Raw genomic sequence first — 14,948 nt, forward strand, 5'->3', positions numbered from 1 at the left:
GCTACTGTATAAGACGTGCATGCTTTAACGTATGTATGAACAGTTTGCATAAGTTTAACAGACGTTTCCTAATGACATATTCAAAAATTTGCTGTTCTGCTACATGTATTCTTTCAGAACAGCAGATTTGTCTTAAATTATTAAGTTGATTTGATTTGACTGAAACAGCTGCATCTCAAACATCTGGTCTCAGCTGCGTTCTTCCTCTTATCTAAAACATTTACATACAAACAGCCGTCTTCCTTTATATATTTTCATGGAACGGGGATGTAACAGACTGTACGTTGGTCAAGTATCATAAACAATTTCCCCAGTACAAGATCTAGTGGAAAAAGATTCCTTTTGGTTTTGAGTCCTGTATCTGGTTACGTCCTGTGGATCTAATAGCTTTCCCTCCTGTGTGGTGAGCCTGTTATATATTTGGCCTCTTGAGTCTTTTTCTGTGACCTGCAAATGTGTTGTTTGGCTTTTGGTGTCCTCTCTGAACAAACGCCTACTATTCTATTTACTTTCCTTTTTAATAAAAACAGACCTGAAACATGTATCATAATCAGCTGCCTCATGGCATCAGTGAAACTTGAGATATTTGTATTTTCCCATACTTTATAAAGTGTCTATTGTCCTATTGTCCAAATAAAATGGCAGCGATGTTTACCTCTCTGTTTTCATGCGACTGCTGTATTCAAACTGACATATGGTTGTATGATGAGCATATGTGTTTATCATATTTAGTCTAACATTGGCCAGTTGACAATTCTGTGAACATTTGATGTAGTTAAATGGACAGACCTAGCATGAGTGCAGCAAAAACAACACAATTTTTCATGATAATTAATAGAATAAGTACTGTATGGGTAAAGACATTAGTCGTACAATACTGTGCAAAGGTTTAAGACACTTTATGATTAGCTTCTTACTCACCATAAAAACCATCATAGAGGCATCTGATTGGTCCCAAATTCATTCTGCAGCCAGAATCTGTCTTCAGGGACAAGAAGAACAAGGAGTCCTGCAACAGATGGTCTGGTCCCCACAGAGCCCTGATCTCAACATCATGGAGCCAGTCTGGGAATACATGAAGTGAAAGAAGACACTGAGTGACAAGTGTAGCTATGGGAATTAGGGCTGTTTTAAAGGCAAAAAGTGGTCACATCAAATACTAATTTCATTTAGGAATATTTTCTGTTTAATGGACTTTGTATGAATTTATCAACTATTTATGGTATTATTTCTGAACGCCTCTTTTTTTTTTACCTTTAGTGCCTAAAATTTGCATATGACTGTATATAATGGGTTGCTGCTATATGTTAAACCAATATATATATATAATTTGTAAGCACAGTACATGTTTTGGTATTACAGGGACAACATTCAGTGCCAGTACATGCTTAACAGTAAGTTAGTTACTTAGTAAGTACTTAGTAAGTACTTAGTAAGTGATAGATAGATAGATAGATAGATAGATAGATAGATAGATAGATAGATAGATAGATAGATAGATAATATTCCCAAAATAAGAAAACAAGCCAGCTGTTAATTATTGCAACCACAGGAAATTAAGGACAGTTTGACTGATGTAAAGACTCTACCACTGAAGAACATAAATAGCTCCAGAAGATGGCAGTAATGCAACAATAATGATGCCAACTACCGAGACACACACTAAAGAAGAAGACACACTGACAAATCTGAAATCGGTGGCGAAGTTGCCTGCATCATCCGCCAGCCGAGCCAGGAACCAACAAGCAGAACCGGAGGAAAAAATGGCGTTCACATTCGCGGCCTTTTGTTATATGCTTGCTCTGCTGCTCACGGCGGCGCTTATCTTCTTCGCTATCTGGCATGTAAGTACACATTTAGACCACTTTAGATATGACTGGTGGCCTGTCAGTCCAGCGGCGCCGATAGACGTAGCCGAAAGAGCGAGGAGGGCTCGCAAACACCGGGCTAGGGGGTAGGCCAGCTTTGTAGCCACATATCCCGGACCACTTCGGGTTTTACGTAGCCAGCTCACCGCCGGTCTTCTCGACGTTCGGATAGAACGTATCCAAGGGAACTCCATGGAAACAGCCGCACGCTCAGTGACCAGTTTACGCGAACGTTCATTCTAGAACGGCCGCGTTCCAGAATGAATGGAACACACCCTACCGCTGGCTAGGAGCTAAAATTAGCGGTTTACACACTAAAGCGCTGTTTTATTTACACGTCGTGTCATCAGAGTCTCCCTCTCTCCATTGTTCACCTTTCATTAACCCTTCTCCAGCAACAGTAATCGTCTATTACCGTGGCTAGCTCGTCACATGATTAGTGCTTGGCTAGAAAGCTAGTAAGCTAGTTAGCAGGCTTAGCTAACTAACGTCAACCTTCAGTCGTGGAGGGACAAGCCGTTCTGATGCTGCTGTCATCCGTCATGTCGAGCACTAACAGTGTCCTGACATGTCGCATTTCTTCGTTTCACAACATCATTCTTTTTTTATTGTCAGAATATATACGTAGCAATAGAGACACTAAACGTTTGTGTCCGTAACTCAAAAAGTCACGTTACTTCAGATGTTTTGGTTGCTTTGGTTTTATTTTGCCATAAGGGAGACCACACACACAACTTACATACATACATACATACATACATACATACATACATACATACATACATACATACATACATACACACACACACACACACGGAACACATGGAACAAACAAGAAGTACAATACAGACAGGACAAAAAAAAGTACAATAGATTTTTACACGCATGTCTTAATCAGAGAAAAAAGTTTTGCAATAATTAAATGGCATATTGCACAGACTGTACAGTTAAATAATGTTGCCCTTAAAGAAGTTATTACTCTTAGTACAACGCACATGCTCAGATATTGATGGCACATGTAATTGTTCCATTTTACTGAGCCCAATGTCACATTAGGTTTAAATATAGTATAATGTGTTGCTTTCTGTTCATTGTTCCATTGTGGTCATCTTGTTCCTCCAGATAATAGCATTTGATGAGCTGAAGACTGACTACAAGAATCCTATAGATCAGTGTAACACTTTAAATCCGGTAAGTGACACCTCAGTACCTGACACACCTTCCTTGCCTCTTTGACTGCATGCAGATATGCTCTGTTGAAAGATATTTCATTTATTTTAGGATTTTATCCACCTATCTCTTTTTCAATCATTTCTCTGCACTGTTATGCTAAATAACCTGCCTGTTATGAATTCAGTGATCTTGTCAGCTGTCAAACTCTAACGCCTTTTGTTGTTTTGTTTTTCCTAATCTGCTTTTTTTTTTTTATTTACACTTTGTTAACGGCAAAAAGACAGTTGAAAAGGTCAAAAAGATTAAAAGAGTCAAAATTGCATTAAAGGTTTGTACCAATCTTTAAAATGCCCGCTCAGTTCAACTCAGTCTGCAGTCTTGTCATTTTGCACGGGGAAGTGTTTGCAAACGTCTTTTCAGTTAACTAATCTCAGAGTTAAGGCCAGAGTTCAGCTCGGGATTAGACAACGTGCCACCTGTGCTCCCAGTTTCCTACTGTTGTGATGTAGATTTTTTTTTTTTGGTAATTTTTAATTTATTTCTGATTGTTGTGGATTTCAAGAATATAAATTTTTCTTTCAAGCCTCAAAGTACAGTTTTTAAGATGTACGTATTTAGTAAAGTGCAAGATTTTGTTTTCTTTTGTCTTTTTTTTTTCCTCATCTAATTAAATTGACTATGTTTTAAGCTTTGTTAAGTGGGATAACAATATTCTCTTGAATAAAATATCTGTTGTTATTGATTATGGATAAAGTATAGCTGCTAACTGAAAAGACTTGCAAATGCTCAAAACATGCATGATCTTTATTACAACCTACCCTTTGTTTGCATATAGTGTTATCGTTATTGGTACGGTAAATTCCTGGTAAACTCAGAAAGTCAGGGAACTTTGAGACAACAGTAACATGACACCAGGCCTTACACACTGTCCTGACAGAGATTTTACATAATCATAGAAATGATGTAAAAATAAATCAGGTAATTATTTTGCAACAAAGCTTTTTTGAACAGTGGATACTTTGAGCTGTGGATGGTGGTGTTGGAAGAATTGGATTTTATATTTCAGCTTTAAATGATACATTTCTTAATACACATCTCAGTCATTTCACTTTTCTATATTAGGAGGAGGCTGCAGTTTGATTCAGCAATTAGCAGAACTAAGCTACTGTATATATGAGCTCAGTCTTTGGCTCTAACCTACATCACCTGGGGTTCCGAGCAGATGGCTGCAGAATCCCAACACTCTCCAGCTCAGCAATATTTGAGACCACTGATTGGTTAGTGATTTCACTGGTAGGAGGAGGAGCTATTTAGTTAAACGTACATATTCCACTGTCTCTAATCCACGATGCACTCCACAGTACGATCTGCTGTTTTGACCATGCTAGTCTTTTTGCGTGAGGAACGCTCAGCTCAGTTGGCAAATATTTTTTTGTGCTGTGATCAGTTGTTTTGTATTTGGCAGCACAGTGCAGGATTTCAAAACATTATAACCCCTCCCCCTTCCTCTTCCTACATGCCCCTCACCTTTCCATCTGTGGGCTGTTGGTTGCCCCCGCACCCCCACCCTCTGCTCTTTTTTTGAATGCATGGCTTCCATGTGGTGCCTCCATCTGCCCCCCTGAACCCCGCACCAGTTCGAACTCTGTCAACCTGAGGCAGGCTGCTGCATCAACACTGCTAGCGCTCACAGCATGGTCTTTCTCCAGTGTGTCGCCCAGTCCGTTTGTCAGGAAGTGGGCTGATCTGTAGGTTTGCCCTCACTGCAAAAGATGTTGAGATGCGCAAACATTCTCCTGAGCAAGTTGTTGATGGGTTTCTCCTTTCCTTTGTGGTCAGACATGATGCATGACATATAAGCAGGGTGGAAAATTAATTAACTTTTTCTATCCGCTTGGAAACTATGTCCAGTAAACTAACTACATTCAACTAGTCACTCAAAAGGCGTGATGAAGGCTAAATGTGATACGTGATCTGGCTGCATGGCACATTGTGTTGCCAAGTCACAGATGCTAATCTGAGGGTAGTGAGTAAGCCTCACTGTGGCAGCTTAACAAACGAGTGGGGTCTTTTTGTCCTTAGTTTGACACTTTAGTGTTCAAACGCACCCACATTTTGCAGGTGGCACATCTTAATTTTTCACCCTGTTTGTGTTACACATTATGCCAGATCAGTGCACAGTTAAGCTGTTTTTTTTTTGTATTTTACCTACAGCACGATAAATACAATATCTAAGCTGGGCCTAATGTCCTGACTCAAGGCTTAACTGCACAGAGGTTTTAAGAACATATGCATCTATAAAGCACAAGCATAAGCATCTCACTCTCACTAGCTCATTAGTATTTCCCTCCTTTGCTTAAGTCTCTGTGGATCTAGCTGCAATTTTTAGATGCCTGGCTCTTTATATAGCTCAATTTTCTCTTTGTAAAATGGCCTGATTCGTTTTTGAGGCTTTGTAACTTGACGGTGAATTGTCTCCTGACCAGTCTGCTTTAACTTCTTACAGCTCACTACATTTATTACCTGTGACTCCACACTTGGCACTTAAGTATTTTGTGTGGACAGCTAAAGAGTTTGTCTTTATATTACAGTCCATAAAACATACAGGCTTATGAGATCAAGGGAGCTGGACTGACTGTTCATTGTGGTGTTGACAGTGTTGTCTAACGTTTCTCTTTGCAGCTGGTGCTCCCAGAGTATCTCATCCATTTCTTCTTCTGTGTGATGTTCTTCTGTGCGGCTGAGTGGCTCACCCTCTGCCTCAACCTACCACTGCTGGCTTATCATGTCTGGAGGTGGGTATCTGACACAGAGGAATCCCTCGGCTACTCATTACAGTGTTTGGTTCATTAACAAAAGTCAGTGCCATTAAAGCTGTATCACTCTGCGCCCTGACATTTCTGCTTTGCACAACAAACACTTGCTCAAGAAAACAGTACAACCTGACTTAATCCACTTATTTCACCATGATGCAGGTATATGAGCAGACCTGTGATGAGCTGTCCAGGACTCTACGACCCAACAACCATCATGAATGCGGACATCCTGGCATACTGTCAAAAAGAAGGCTGGTGCAAACTGGCTTTCTATCTCCTGTCATTCTTCTACTATCTCTATGGGTACATATTTGTTTCATATCTTTTTTCTCTGGTTTAACAGTGTAATCTAATTTCATAATGACGCAAGTCTCCTTAAAATATTGATCTTAAATTGTATTAAAGGGAAATTTAGATTTTGGTAAATTGGATTATTAATTTTCTTGCCAAGAGCTAGATGAGAAGATGAAAACTATATTTGCTTCTTATTAGGAAGCCTCAGGCAGCAGCTGGTTAGCTGAGCTTAGCACAAAGACTGAAAACATGGCCAAAAGTTCCAAAATCCACTCACCAGCACATCTAAACCTCAACAAAATATAATGTTAGGTCTTTTTTGTTTAATCCGACAAAAGTGTCAAAAGACAGTTTGCAGTTTTAGCAGAAGATTTTTTTTTTGGCTATAGCTTAAGAATTCACAGGCTAAATGTGCCAAAATTTCACACACATGTCAAATAGGATAAAATGATGACATTTCATATCCTAAAGGTGAGCTCAGTTTGACTTTATAATGTCCTGTAAAAACATTTTTCTGGCTGTTATTCAACTCCATAGCTCAGGAACAGAAGGACAAATTGCAGTATGGATCTCCTCATTTAACTAACGGCAAGAAAGCAAATAAATTTCCCCCAGAAAAACTGTGGCCCTATTTTAGATCACAGTTACCCAATTAAAAAAAAAAAAACTGTAAAATCCAATTATGATTGTGTAATATTATTGCAAACAGTGCAAAAATAATTAATCATTTATTCCACTTTCTCATCTGTTTCTAACAGAATGATCTATGTTCTGGTGAGCTCTTAAACCGGACGATGAAGGAAAAGGACCTGCATGTACAGTAGACGACCAGACACTATGATCTTAGTGCTGGAACACTGGACCTGCTGGAGACCACCATTCAGCAACACAAGATGCCATTTCAAGCGGACGAACTCTCGAACCCCCACACACAGCGCAGAGTGTCATTTTGGAAACATTTAGCCCGTTTTAAGAGAATGTCTTGGTCGCAGCGTTCTTTTCACAACACTATAGTTTAAATTTTATGGAAAATAAGGACAAACCTGAATGGACAAGATTTGTTTTGTTTTTTTCTCCTTTTTTTATTTTTAATGGTGTGGTGATTTCTGATGCTCGGGATTTAAATAAAGTTTTTTTTCCATCTTGATTACCAACTTTTGAGTGTTTACAGGTTAGGCAGACGCTATTTTCAGATGTGCTTTTATTTGCGAGAATCTAAGCTGTGTGCTGAATTGCAATAGCTTTTTCTGCAAATTAGATTCTGGGCTTCAACAGCCAATTTATACCTGCCACGTGATTCATTATCATCACTACAACAAACAGCAAAGTGCAAACCAGACTTCTGTTCTTGCCCACAGATACATAAGGTCTTACAATTAACATGAAAGTACAGTTATGTACAGTGAGGGCTGGAGCACATGGGTTATTATCACTTAGTGAAACATGTTGCACAGGGACAATCATAGTCTTGGTTGTCATACCGTCAGTTTTCAAATTGTCTGATGTATTGTTTCCATACTTCAGACCTGTCTGTCACGTATAAACCATGTAATCCCTGTCGAAATAAACGGCAATATTCGTTTTCCTAAGCGTGAATCCAGAGTAGAAAGCAACGTGTACGTGGCCTGTGTTTCTGTAGAATCGCCCTTGCAGCTATGGATAAATTAAAAAGGTAGACTCAACAGTATAAGAGATTTTCTCAGCATTAGGAAGCAACAGTACTTTGTGATTCTCAGCTTTCTGCATTTGAGGTTTGGCAGGAAACTGCTGCTGTGCCATACTGTTGAATGTACCTTTTCAAATTCCTGAACTGTTTTTCTCATTGTGCATTTTTGTTCATTTCAACACCAAATATTCCACATGGTCAGGAACCCCAGTGTTTATTTATTCCATGTTTTTAATTTTACGTTTTATGTCTCCACGATATCAAGCACTCCTCGGCGTGTCGCTCATTTCCAGAATCACAATTTGGAGAGTGATGTTTTTGTTTCTTTAGAGTTGAGGCCATTTCACTTAATTTTTCAGAAATAGAAATACTAGAGTATTTATTGCCATTTTCAAATGTGTAAATTTATCAGGGAAAAGGATGATTTGTCACATAAAAAGTACATTTTTATGTATTAGATCCCATCATGTCACATATAGGAAATGACAAGTTGAGTTTATTTGAATCTAAATAAAACTATCCCACTCTTAATATGGACTGGAATGTTATTTTAGATATATCTATTTATCTAGATATATTAACCCTAACCCTATGTATATATTTATATATATTACATATTTTAAAGGAAATAAGAACATAAGGCAAAAATGGACAAATAAGGATTTTCTTTCATGTGGGACATAGACTTAATGATCTTGAAATCTCAAATAGTTTGAGGTTAAATCACATTTGCTAAAATGAGGGCTCATTTTACAAATGCACTTCAACAGAAATATACAGGGTTGATCAGGAATGTCAAAGTTGTCCTATCAAAGTTGCTGTCTAACATTAGTGAGCACGCTGCTATGCCTTGCTCAAGGGAATTTTGCTGGACAAAGCAGTTACACGTGACACTATGTGAAAGACATGATTGAGAAATAGCAGCAGCAGAGGTTTGCAGTTCAACAGATTTAGAGAAGAACCCTGATGTATCGTGATGACATAAAACTCTGTTGTCCGAGTTAATTATTCCCGGCAAAACAATTAAATTAAAAACAATGGAAAATTAGTCAGGATGTTTGATGGAAAACTGTGAAACAGTTCACCGTCATGAAAACTCACTTTCATTAAATCTCCCTTGACTCAATATCACACTATCAATAAGCACATTTCAATATAGCTCTTGTGATATTGATTCAAGTGAGGTTTACAAAGTCAAGTTAAAGTCACTTTTCAAGCAAAGTATTTCATACAAAAGTCTGGTTGCACTTCATTTGATAGCCTCAACAATTATAAACAGAAACTTCCATTATTCTAAACATAAAACACCACAACATTTTCAACTCACTGCCAACACAACAGGATTTCCTCATTAAGTGTTTATTCAATTATAATGAGGATGAGAAAAAGCAATATATTAGAGTATTCTGTTAAAGTGCAATCATTAGAGAATACAATTATATCTCTCACACACACACAATCAAAGGAGAATCAGTGGCATAAGAGCAAAGGCTGAAGCAATCAATCATTTCACAGCTCGTGATGTGAGGAGCGGTGATCACCGAGACACTGAGCGCTCTGTGGAAACTTCTCTGCTCTGCTGATACGCTGCGTACCTTTCTTGAAAGTCGTGGAGGAAGTTGTATTGCTATGGAGAAGTAAAATGAAGACATTAGCTAACATGTTTGTTATTGAAATACCGAAGCACAAACCAGGAATTCACAGAAACTGAGCAGCAGTCGAAGATAAACATTAAAAGGACCGTAGCTGTGGTTTTGCATGTTTTAGCCCAGTAACTATAAACATGGACACTTTCGTTTTGGCCATTTCAGTGTGGAGTCATGATCATTTTCCAAACAGCTGAAACTAAACTTGCTTGACACATCTCACTTATGTAAATATTATGTATATATCTCTGTATGAAGCTAATACTGGCTAATGATATCAAGCAGCCAATTCACTGGTCTCTCTGTCTTCATTTTAACCTTCTCACACAATCTAAGTCAACTGTAGATGAGTGTTAACAGTTTACAGCACATAAAGTCAGCCATCTTGGACATCTTGAAGTATAATAGGTTTCATGTGAAGAAGCAGATGCTGCAGTCCCAAATCTCTAATGTCGGAGCATCCTTAAACGCAGCACCACAGAGGAGATTTCTGAACAGAGCCTACTGGCAGCTGCATCATCACATGACAATCATCAAACCCCTAAAATGAGGCAACTAAATTCACTACTGTGAAGGATAACCCATCTCCAGCAAGTTTCGAGTCTACGCACATTAATTTACATGCATTTAGATGACAGAAATAAACAAATGCTGCCTGGAAGGAGGGGAAATCAATCCATAAATGTATGTTATGCTGTGGAAATCAGCTGACAGCAGTGTTACAGATATGTCATTTTTAGTTAATGGGGTAAAACATGTAAACACACCATCATCTTTCCTTTAAAACTACACAGTAACCTCTCACCTTCACCGTTTGTATCGCCCCTCCTCCTCTGTGCTCCCTGAGGATTTCGATTGCTTTGTTTGCTGTCATTGTTGAAGAGAGCTGAAGCAGCAGACAGGCAGCGACTGAAAGGAAGAAAATGTGAGAGTCATGATCAGAGTGTTGAGGGAAGAAAAAAAAAGGTCAAACTTTTTAACATGGTAATATATTTAGAAAATCAAGCATTACAAGAAAAAACTAATATTGCATAACAGAGCTGACACAGAATAAAACGGTAGTTTTTAAAGTAAAAGTATAAATAGAGTATTCTTACTTAATCCTGAGCGTCCCAGGCCTCCGAAACAGCTGAAGGAGAAGAAAAAGAAGCGCAAATTCCCATTAAACGCACGACTAAAAGCTGAAAGCAAACTGTTCGGTTGCGTAACGAGAGCTGTCCCGCGTAGAACTTTGAAAATGCCTTTGTGGTCAGATGTACGCTGGTTCTCTAGAGCTGTCCGGCACTTAGTTCGACATTTGAGGATGCAAAGGTTTAACATGTCAAAAAAAACGCAAGTGGTTTATTTGTCATTGAAGGCGCGCATCTAGCTTTAACCTTTACTCGACCAGGGAGTAAAGGTAAAACTCACTCATACATTAGGCAAGTGCAGTTAAAGTCACCCGGATGTTTTTATACAAGATACAACCATTTCTGAGTTACTCTGAGAAAGAATTTGCCTTGAGCAACAAAGTAGATTCTCCTTTCTTGAGGCAAAGGACCAAATCAATTTAAAGGACTTGCAATCCATTCTCTATTCTCAATCCATTGTTTCAATCTGTCAGAATCTATTTTATGTTCATTTTGTACCCTGAGCAAAGGGAGGAAATGTGAATTACCCTATAACTAGAAAGGTTCTTTTTTTTGTTGTCGTCTTTTTCTTTTTGTTTTTAGTATTGATTCAACTTTTTAAAGCTTTTTGGATGATTTCACTCACTGGATCAGCGTCCTCCTGTTGTTCTCGAGGCTGACCTGCAGCTCCTCAAGGATCTGGCAGCACTGCTCCAGCTCAGGAGCGTCTCCGTCTGGGAAGGGCATGTGGTGAACTGTGAAGCCTCGTTGTTGGTAGACCTCCAGCAGGGAGGGAACCCTGTACTTGTTAAGTTCCCCCCTGGTGCAGAAAACAAACACATCTTGTACCCCCTGGTTCTGGAGCTCCTCTGTTAACAAGAAACAAAGCCTACTGGTTAAAATGTTTAGAAAGAGAAAAGCCAAGATCTACTTATGAATGCAAATTACCAAGTCTGGTAATTTACCAACAAGGAACAACTTTATCTTACCAACGTCTCTTTGCAGACTCCTGCGGATCTCTTTGTATTTGCAACCTGAAGTCAGATGGAGATTTTTTTTTTAATATACACAGAGATGCACAAATCCTTGGACATAAGATAAGAACGGCAGGTGTAAAATGATAAACTGCATTTTTACCTGGTAGTGCACATATCCCAAGAAACTGTGAGCACTCCACCACGGACAGAGGCAACCTTAAAGCCAATCAAAATATAATATGACACAGTGAGGCTTGTTTCATATTTCACCATTCAAAAACAATCCAACTCTTCAGAATGTGACCAAATATTTATTATATAAAAACTGTTTAAACTTACCAGGAAATGTGGAAGGGCGTCAGCTGCTCCTCTCCGACCTCCTCGTCCTCAGATGAGGAGTCAAACTCACTCGTCCTCATGGCGTCAGCCTAAAACACTGCTGGAAAAAAAAAAGGAAGGATACTGAAATTCAGTGCTGAGTCGCAACACAAACTGACTCTGCACTGTTGTTGTTATTTATTTCACAATATGTGCAGTTTTACTTTACATTGCTCAGTTTTGCTGGACGGCCAAATCTAGAAAGAATCCTCCATTTCACAGTTATTGAGGTCATTGTGCTCCTGGGACACTCGACGCTTTAGAAATGGTTTTACACCGTTGCCCTGATCTGTGCCTGGTCACAGTTTTATGGACGAGGTCTACAGAGCAATTCAGTTTGCCAATTAAGTTCTACACACATCTCAAGGGTCATTAAAGCAAACACGACGCACCTGAGCATCATTTGCAGTGGCACAGCAAAGGGTCTGAGTACTTTTCAAAATAAGAGATTTCAGTTTCGGATTTTTGCAAAATAAAATTTCACTCCGTCACCGGGGGGTTATTGATTAGTCAGCAAAAATTAAATTAAATTAAATTTATAATTAAATTTACGACAAAAATATAAAGTTTGCAAAGAGTGAAGGGGTCTGAATACTGCCTGAAGCCACTGTAGGTTATTCTGAACCGGATCATTCTGCATACTGAGCACTTCTACTCCCGGTACTTTAAACATACTACGATAGTAGTGTTCTTCTTCCACTGCAGCTTGGTGCGCTAACACATGCTAAAGCCATGACAGATGCGGTCCTTTAAATGAGCTCGGCCACACACCAGCCTGTAAACTGACTTAAACACAATACGACAGCAAGTTTTTTTTTTCTCCACTATCCCAAAGGTATTAAGACTCCGGTGAAGACAACACGTTATCTGACACAGTTTTAACATTAGTGTCCGTTCTGAGTTGTTGTTGATTGTAGCTAACGTTAGCTGTGCGACTCGTCTGTCTGAACGAAGCCAAACGGGAAAAGAATGTAATTTTATCTTTATCTATCCCGTGTGAGGAAATAATATACAGCTTTTTGGTATTACGGAGAAACGTATATGCGGCTAAATATACAGTATATCCGTGTCGTTTTTGGTATTTCTCACCAGTCACTCGCTGCTCCCGTGTATGTTTTGACAGCTCCGTCAGCTACGATTTGAAAACTCAGTGAACCCAGCAGCCAATCAGATTCAAGTGTTGGCCCTTAGCCACGCCCCCGCGCGTGTGCTCGATTTATTTACAGGTGTAATCCATACGGGCGGAGTCCAGTTTTTTTTGTTGTTTGTTTGTTTTTAATGCCATATTATTTTGGGTTAAATATATAAATAGCAGCCAAAGCTTCTTCAATGAAATGAATTATTAGTCTTTCTTTTTACATAAAAATATACTGAAGTATATAGTGTCATATAGATGTGCAGAATGAGTGTGTCATTCATGCTTTGTGGGAAATCAAGCTGCCACTGACAATATTTCATATTTCCATTTTGAAAACCTTTAGAAAACAATTCTGTGAACAACACTTCAAATGCTATGTGCAACAATCTGAACATGTGCTGGTCAAGTAACAGATAACAGTAGATTAACATCCAATTAGTGCAAAACAATAACTCCACTGCTGTAACTAACTCTGTTATAAAGCAGCACTTCCACTGGGACATGATCATGGTTCATCCTGGACCTGACTTCCCCAGTGAATCACAGAGCTGCTCATTGAGCGTCATGCAGGACATCTGCTGTCTGCACTAAGCAGCGCACGGCACAACACCAGACTACAGCCGTCAAACACTGCACATGACTGAGGTCAAGTTTTACCACAGAGCAGCAGAAAAGGGAAATTGTTCAGGATTTTAAGATTCACTGCATCTTTTAAAATGTCTGGAGAAGGAATATCGAAGAGCTGTGACTGAGGTGAGTTTGTTGTGCTTCTCTTTTTTACATCTTTTACTTCGGCACTTCGGTGAATAAGATTTGTGGAGGATTCCTGGATATCTGGACTCCACTTAAATTATGTTTGGATTGTTTTTTTAAAGTAGCTTGCATGTACATACACAGCCTTGTGATTTCCACACATTCTGTTTCCTGAAGTTGTCTAAAATGACCTCAGCAGACCTACAATCAGTCCATTTCACAGTGATTTTATTTGGTTTATTTTCAGGGTACAATATAAAGCGTATGACATATTGCATTTTCCTGTGTTTTTTTGCTGATCCGTGCCTGTCCTTCTGTCAGCACACTTATAAGGAGGGATCTTGGCTCCTGCAGCCATTTCCCCTGCAGGGCTGAGCTCTTTGGCTGGCTCGCCACTTCCTTAGCAGAGGGGCTGCTGGCAGGGGCAACATCTGAGCAGGTACCACAAACAAACAAGAATATAGACACAAAAGTCAATAAAACAGGTTGGAAATGTTATTTAAACTCCTCAGGTTTGATATATTGGTAAACAAAATAATTGTTGGCAGAATCTGCATTTTTGTGCTTAAACCAGTCGAATCAAATTCAGGGAGGACGTTTAATTTCCGTCTGTTTTTTGTAATGTCTGTGAGCCTTTGGTTAGAAAAGGTTTAAAGATTCTCACAACTGAGAGAAAAACAATTTGACTCCTCCACTTTGTTCCTATTGTGCAACTCCAAGTCTATCTGTATCTGAATTACTCAAGAAAACATGCTCTTCTGCACAGACTCACCTTACAGCAGCTGGAAAAATCATAAAGGTCAAATAGTGGCTGCACAGTTTGTGAACATTAATGACTTAATGAGTGTTTGCAAACAGGCTTGTTTGTGTGTCTCTCTGCACAGGTCATGAAGCCTCAAGAGGCAGAGCTTGTCACTGAAATCTCCAAGGTATTCTGTACCTTTCCCTCATCAGCCAGCCTGGTTCTATTAAAGAGACAGTTCACCTTAAATTATAAGCAGTTGTTATTTGCATAAAATTAGCAGCAGATGGAAAATAAATCCCCTCTGATGTCAAAGAAATTACTGCAAATTGCAATGAAGGTAACAAACATTAATGCTGCCGAGTCTTGTCAATAAATCTAAAATTTC

General features: G+C 39.0%; 2 protein-coding genes across 3 annotated transcripts; one reads left to right on the plus strand and one right to left on the minus strand.

Moving 5' to 3' along the window:
- Positions 1-1,683: 1,683 nt before the first annotated feature.
- Positions 1,684-7,298, plus strand: cnih1 (cornichon family AMPA receptor auxiliary protein 1). Its single transcript, XM_041060186.1, has 5 exons — positions 1,684-1,844; positions 2,991-3,059; positions 5,724-5,836; positions 6,017-6,160; positions 6,910-7,298. Exons 1-5 carry the CDS (start codon positions 1,764-1,766, stop codon positions 6,935-6,937), a joined length of 435 nt encoding a protein of 144 aa, XP_040916120.1. The 5' UTR covers positions 1,684-1,763; the 3' UTR covers positions 6,938-7,298.
- A 1,043-nt stretch (positions 7,299-8,341) lies between these two features.
- cdkn3 (cyclin-dependent kinase inhibitor 3) lies at positions 8,342-13,073 on the minus strand. Of its 2 annotated transcripts, none has more exons than XM_041060185.1 (8): positions 13,017-13,073; positions 11,889-11,985; positions 11,710-11,765; positions 11,562-11,606; positions 11,219-11,441; positions 10,561-10,592; positions 10,269-10,372; positions 8,342-9,444 (listed from the first exon to the last, which is right to left on the minus strand). In XM_041060185.1, exons 2-8 carry the CDS (start codon positions 11,966-11,968, stop codon positions 9,355-9,357), a joined length of 630 nt encoding a protein of 209 aa, XP_040916119.1. In that variant the 5' UTR covers positions 11,969-11,985; positions 13,017-13,073; the 3' UTR covers positions 8,342-9,354. The 2 variants fall into 2 exon arrangements, with proteins under 2 accessions (XP_040916119.1, XP_040916118.1); XM_041060184.1 differs by having other exon boundaries at positions 11,889-11,988; positions 13,017-13,070.
- Between the last annotated feature and the right edge of the window lie 1,875 nt (positions 13,074-14,948).

Source organism: Toxotes jaculatrix, chromosome 17, assembly GCF_017976425.1.
Source record: "Toxotes jaculatrix isolate fToxJac2 chromosome 17, fToxJac2.pri, whole genome shotgun sequence".
Lineage (NCBI taxonomy): Eukaryota > Metazoa > Chordata > Actinopteri > Toxotidae > Toxotes > Toxotes jaculatrix.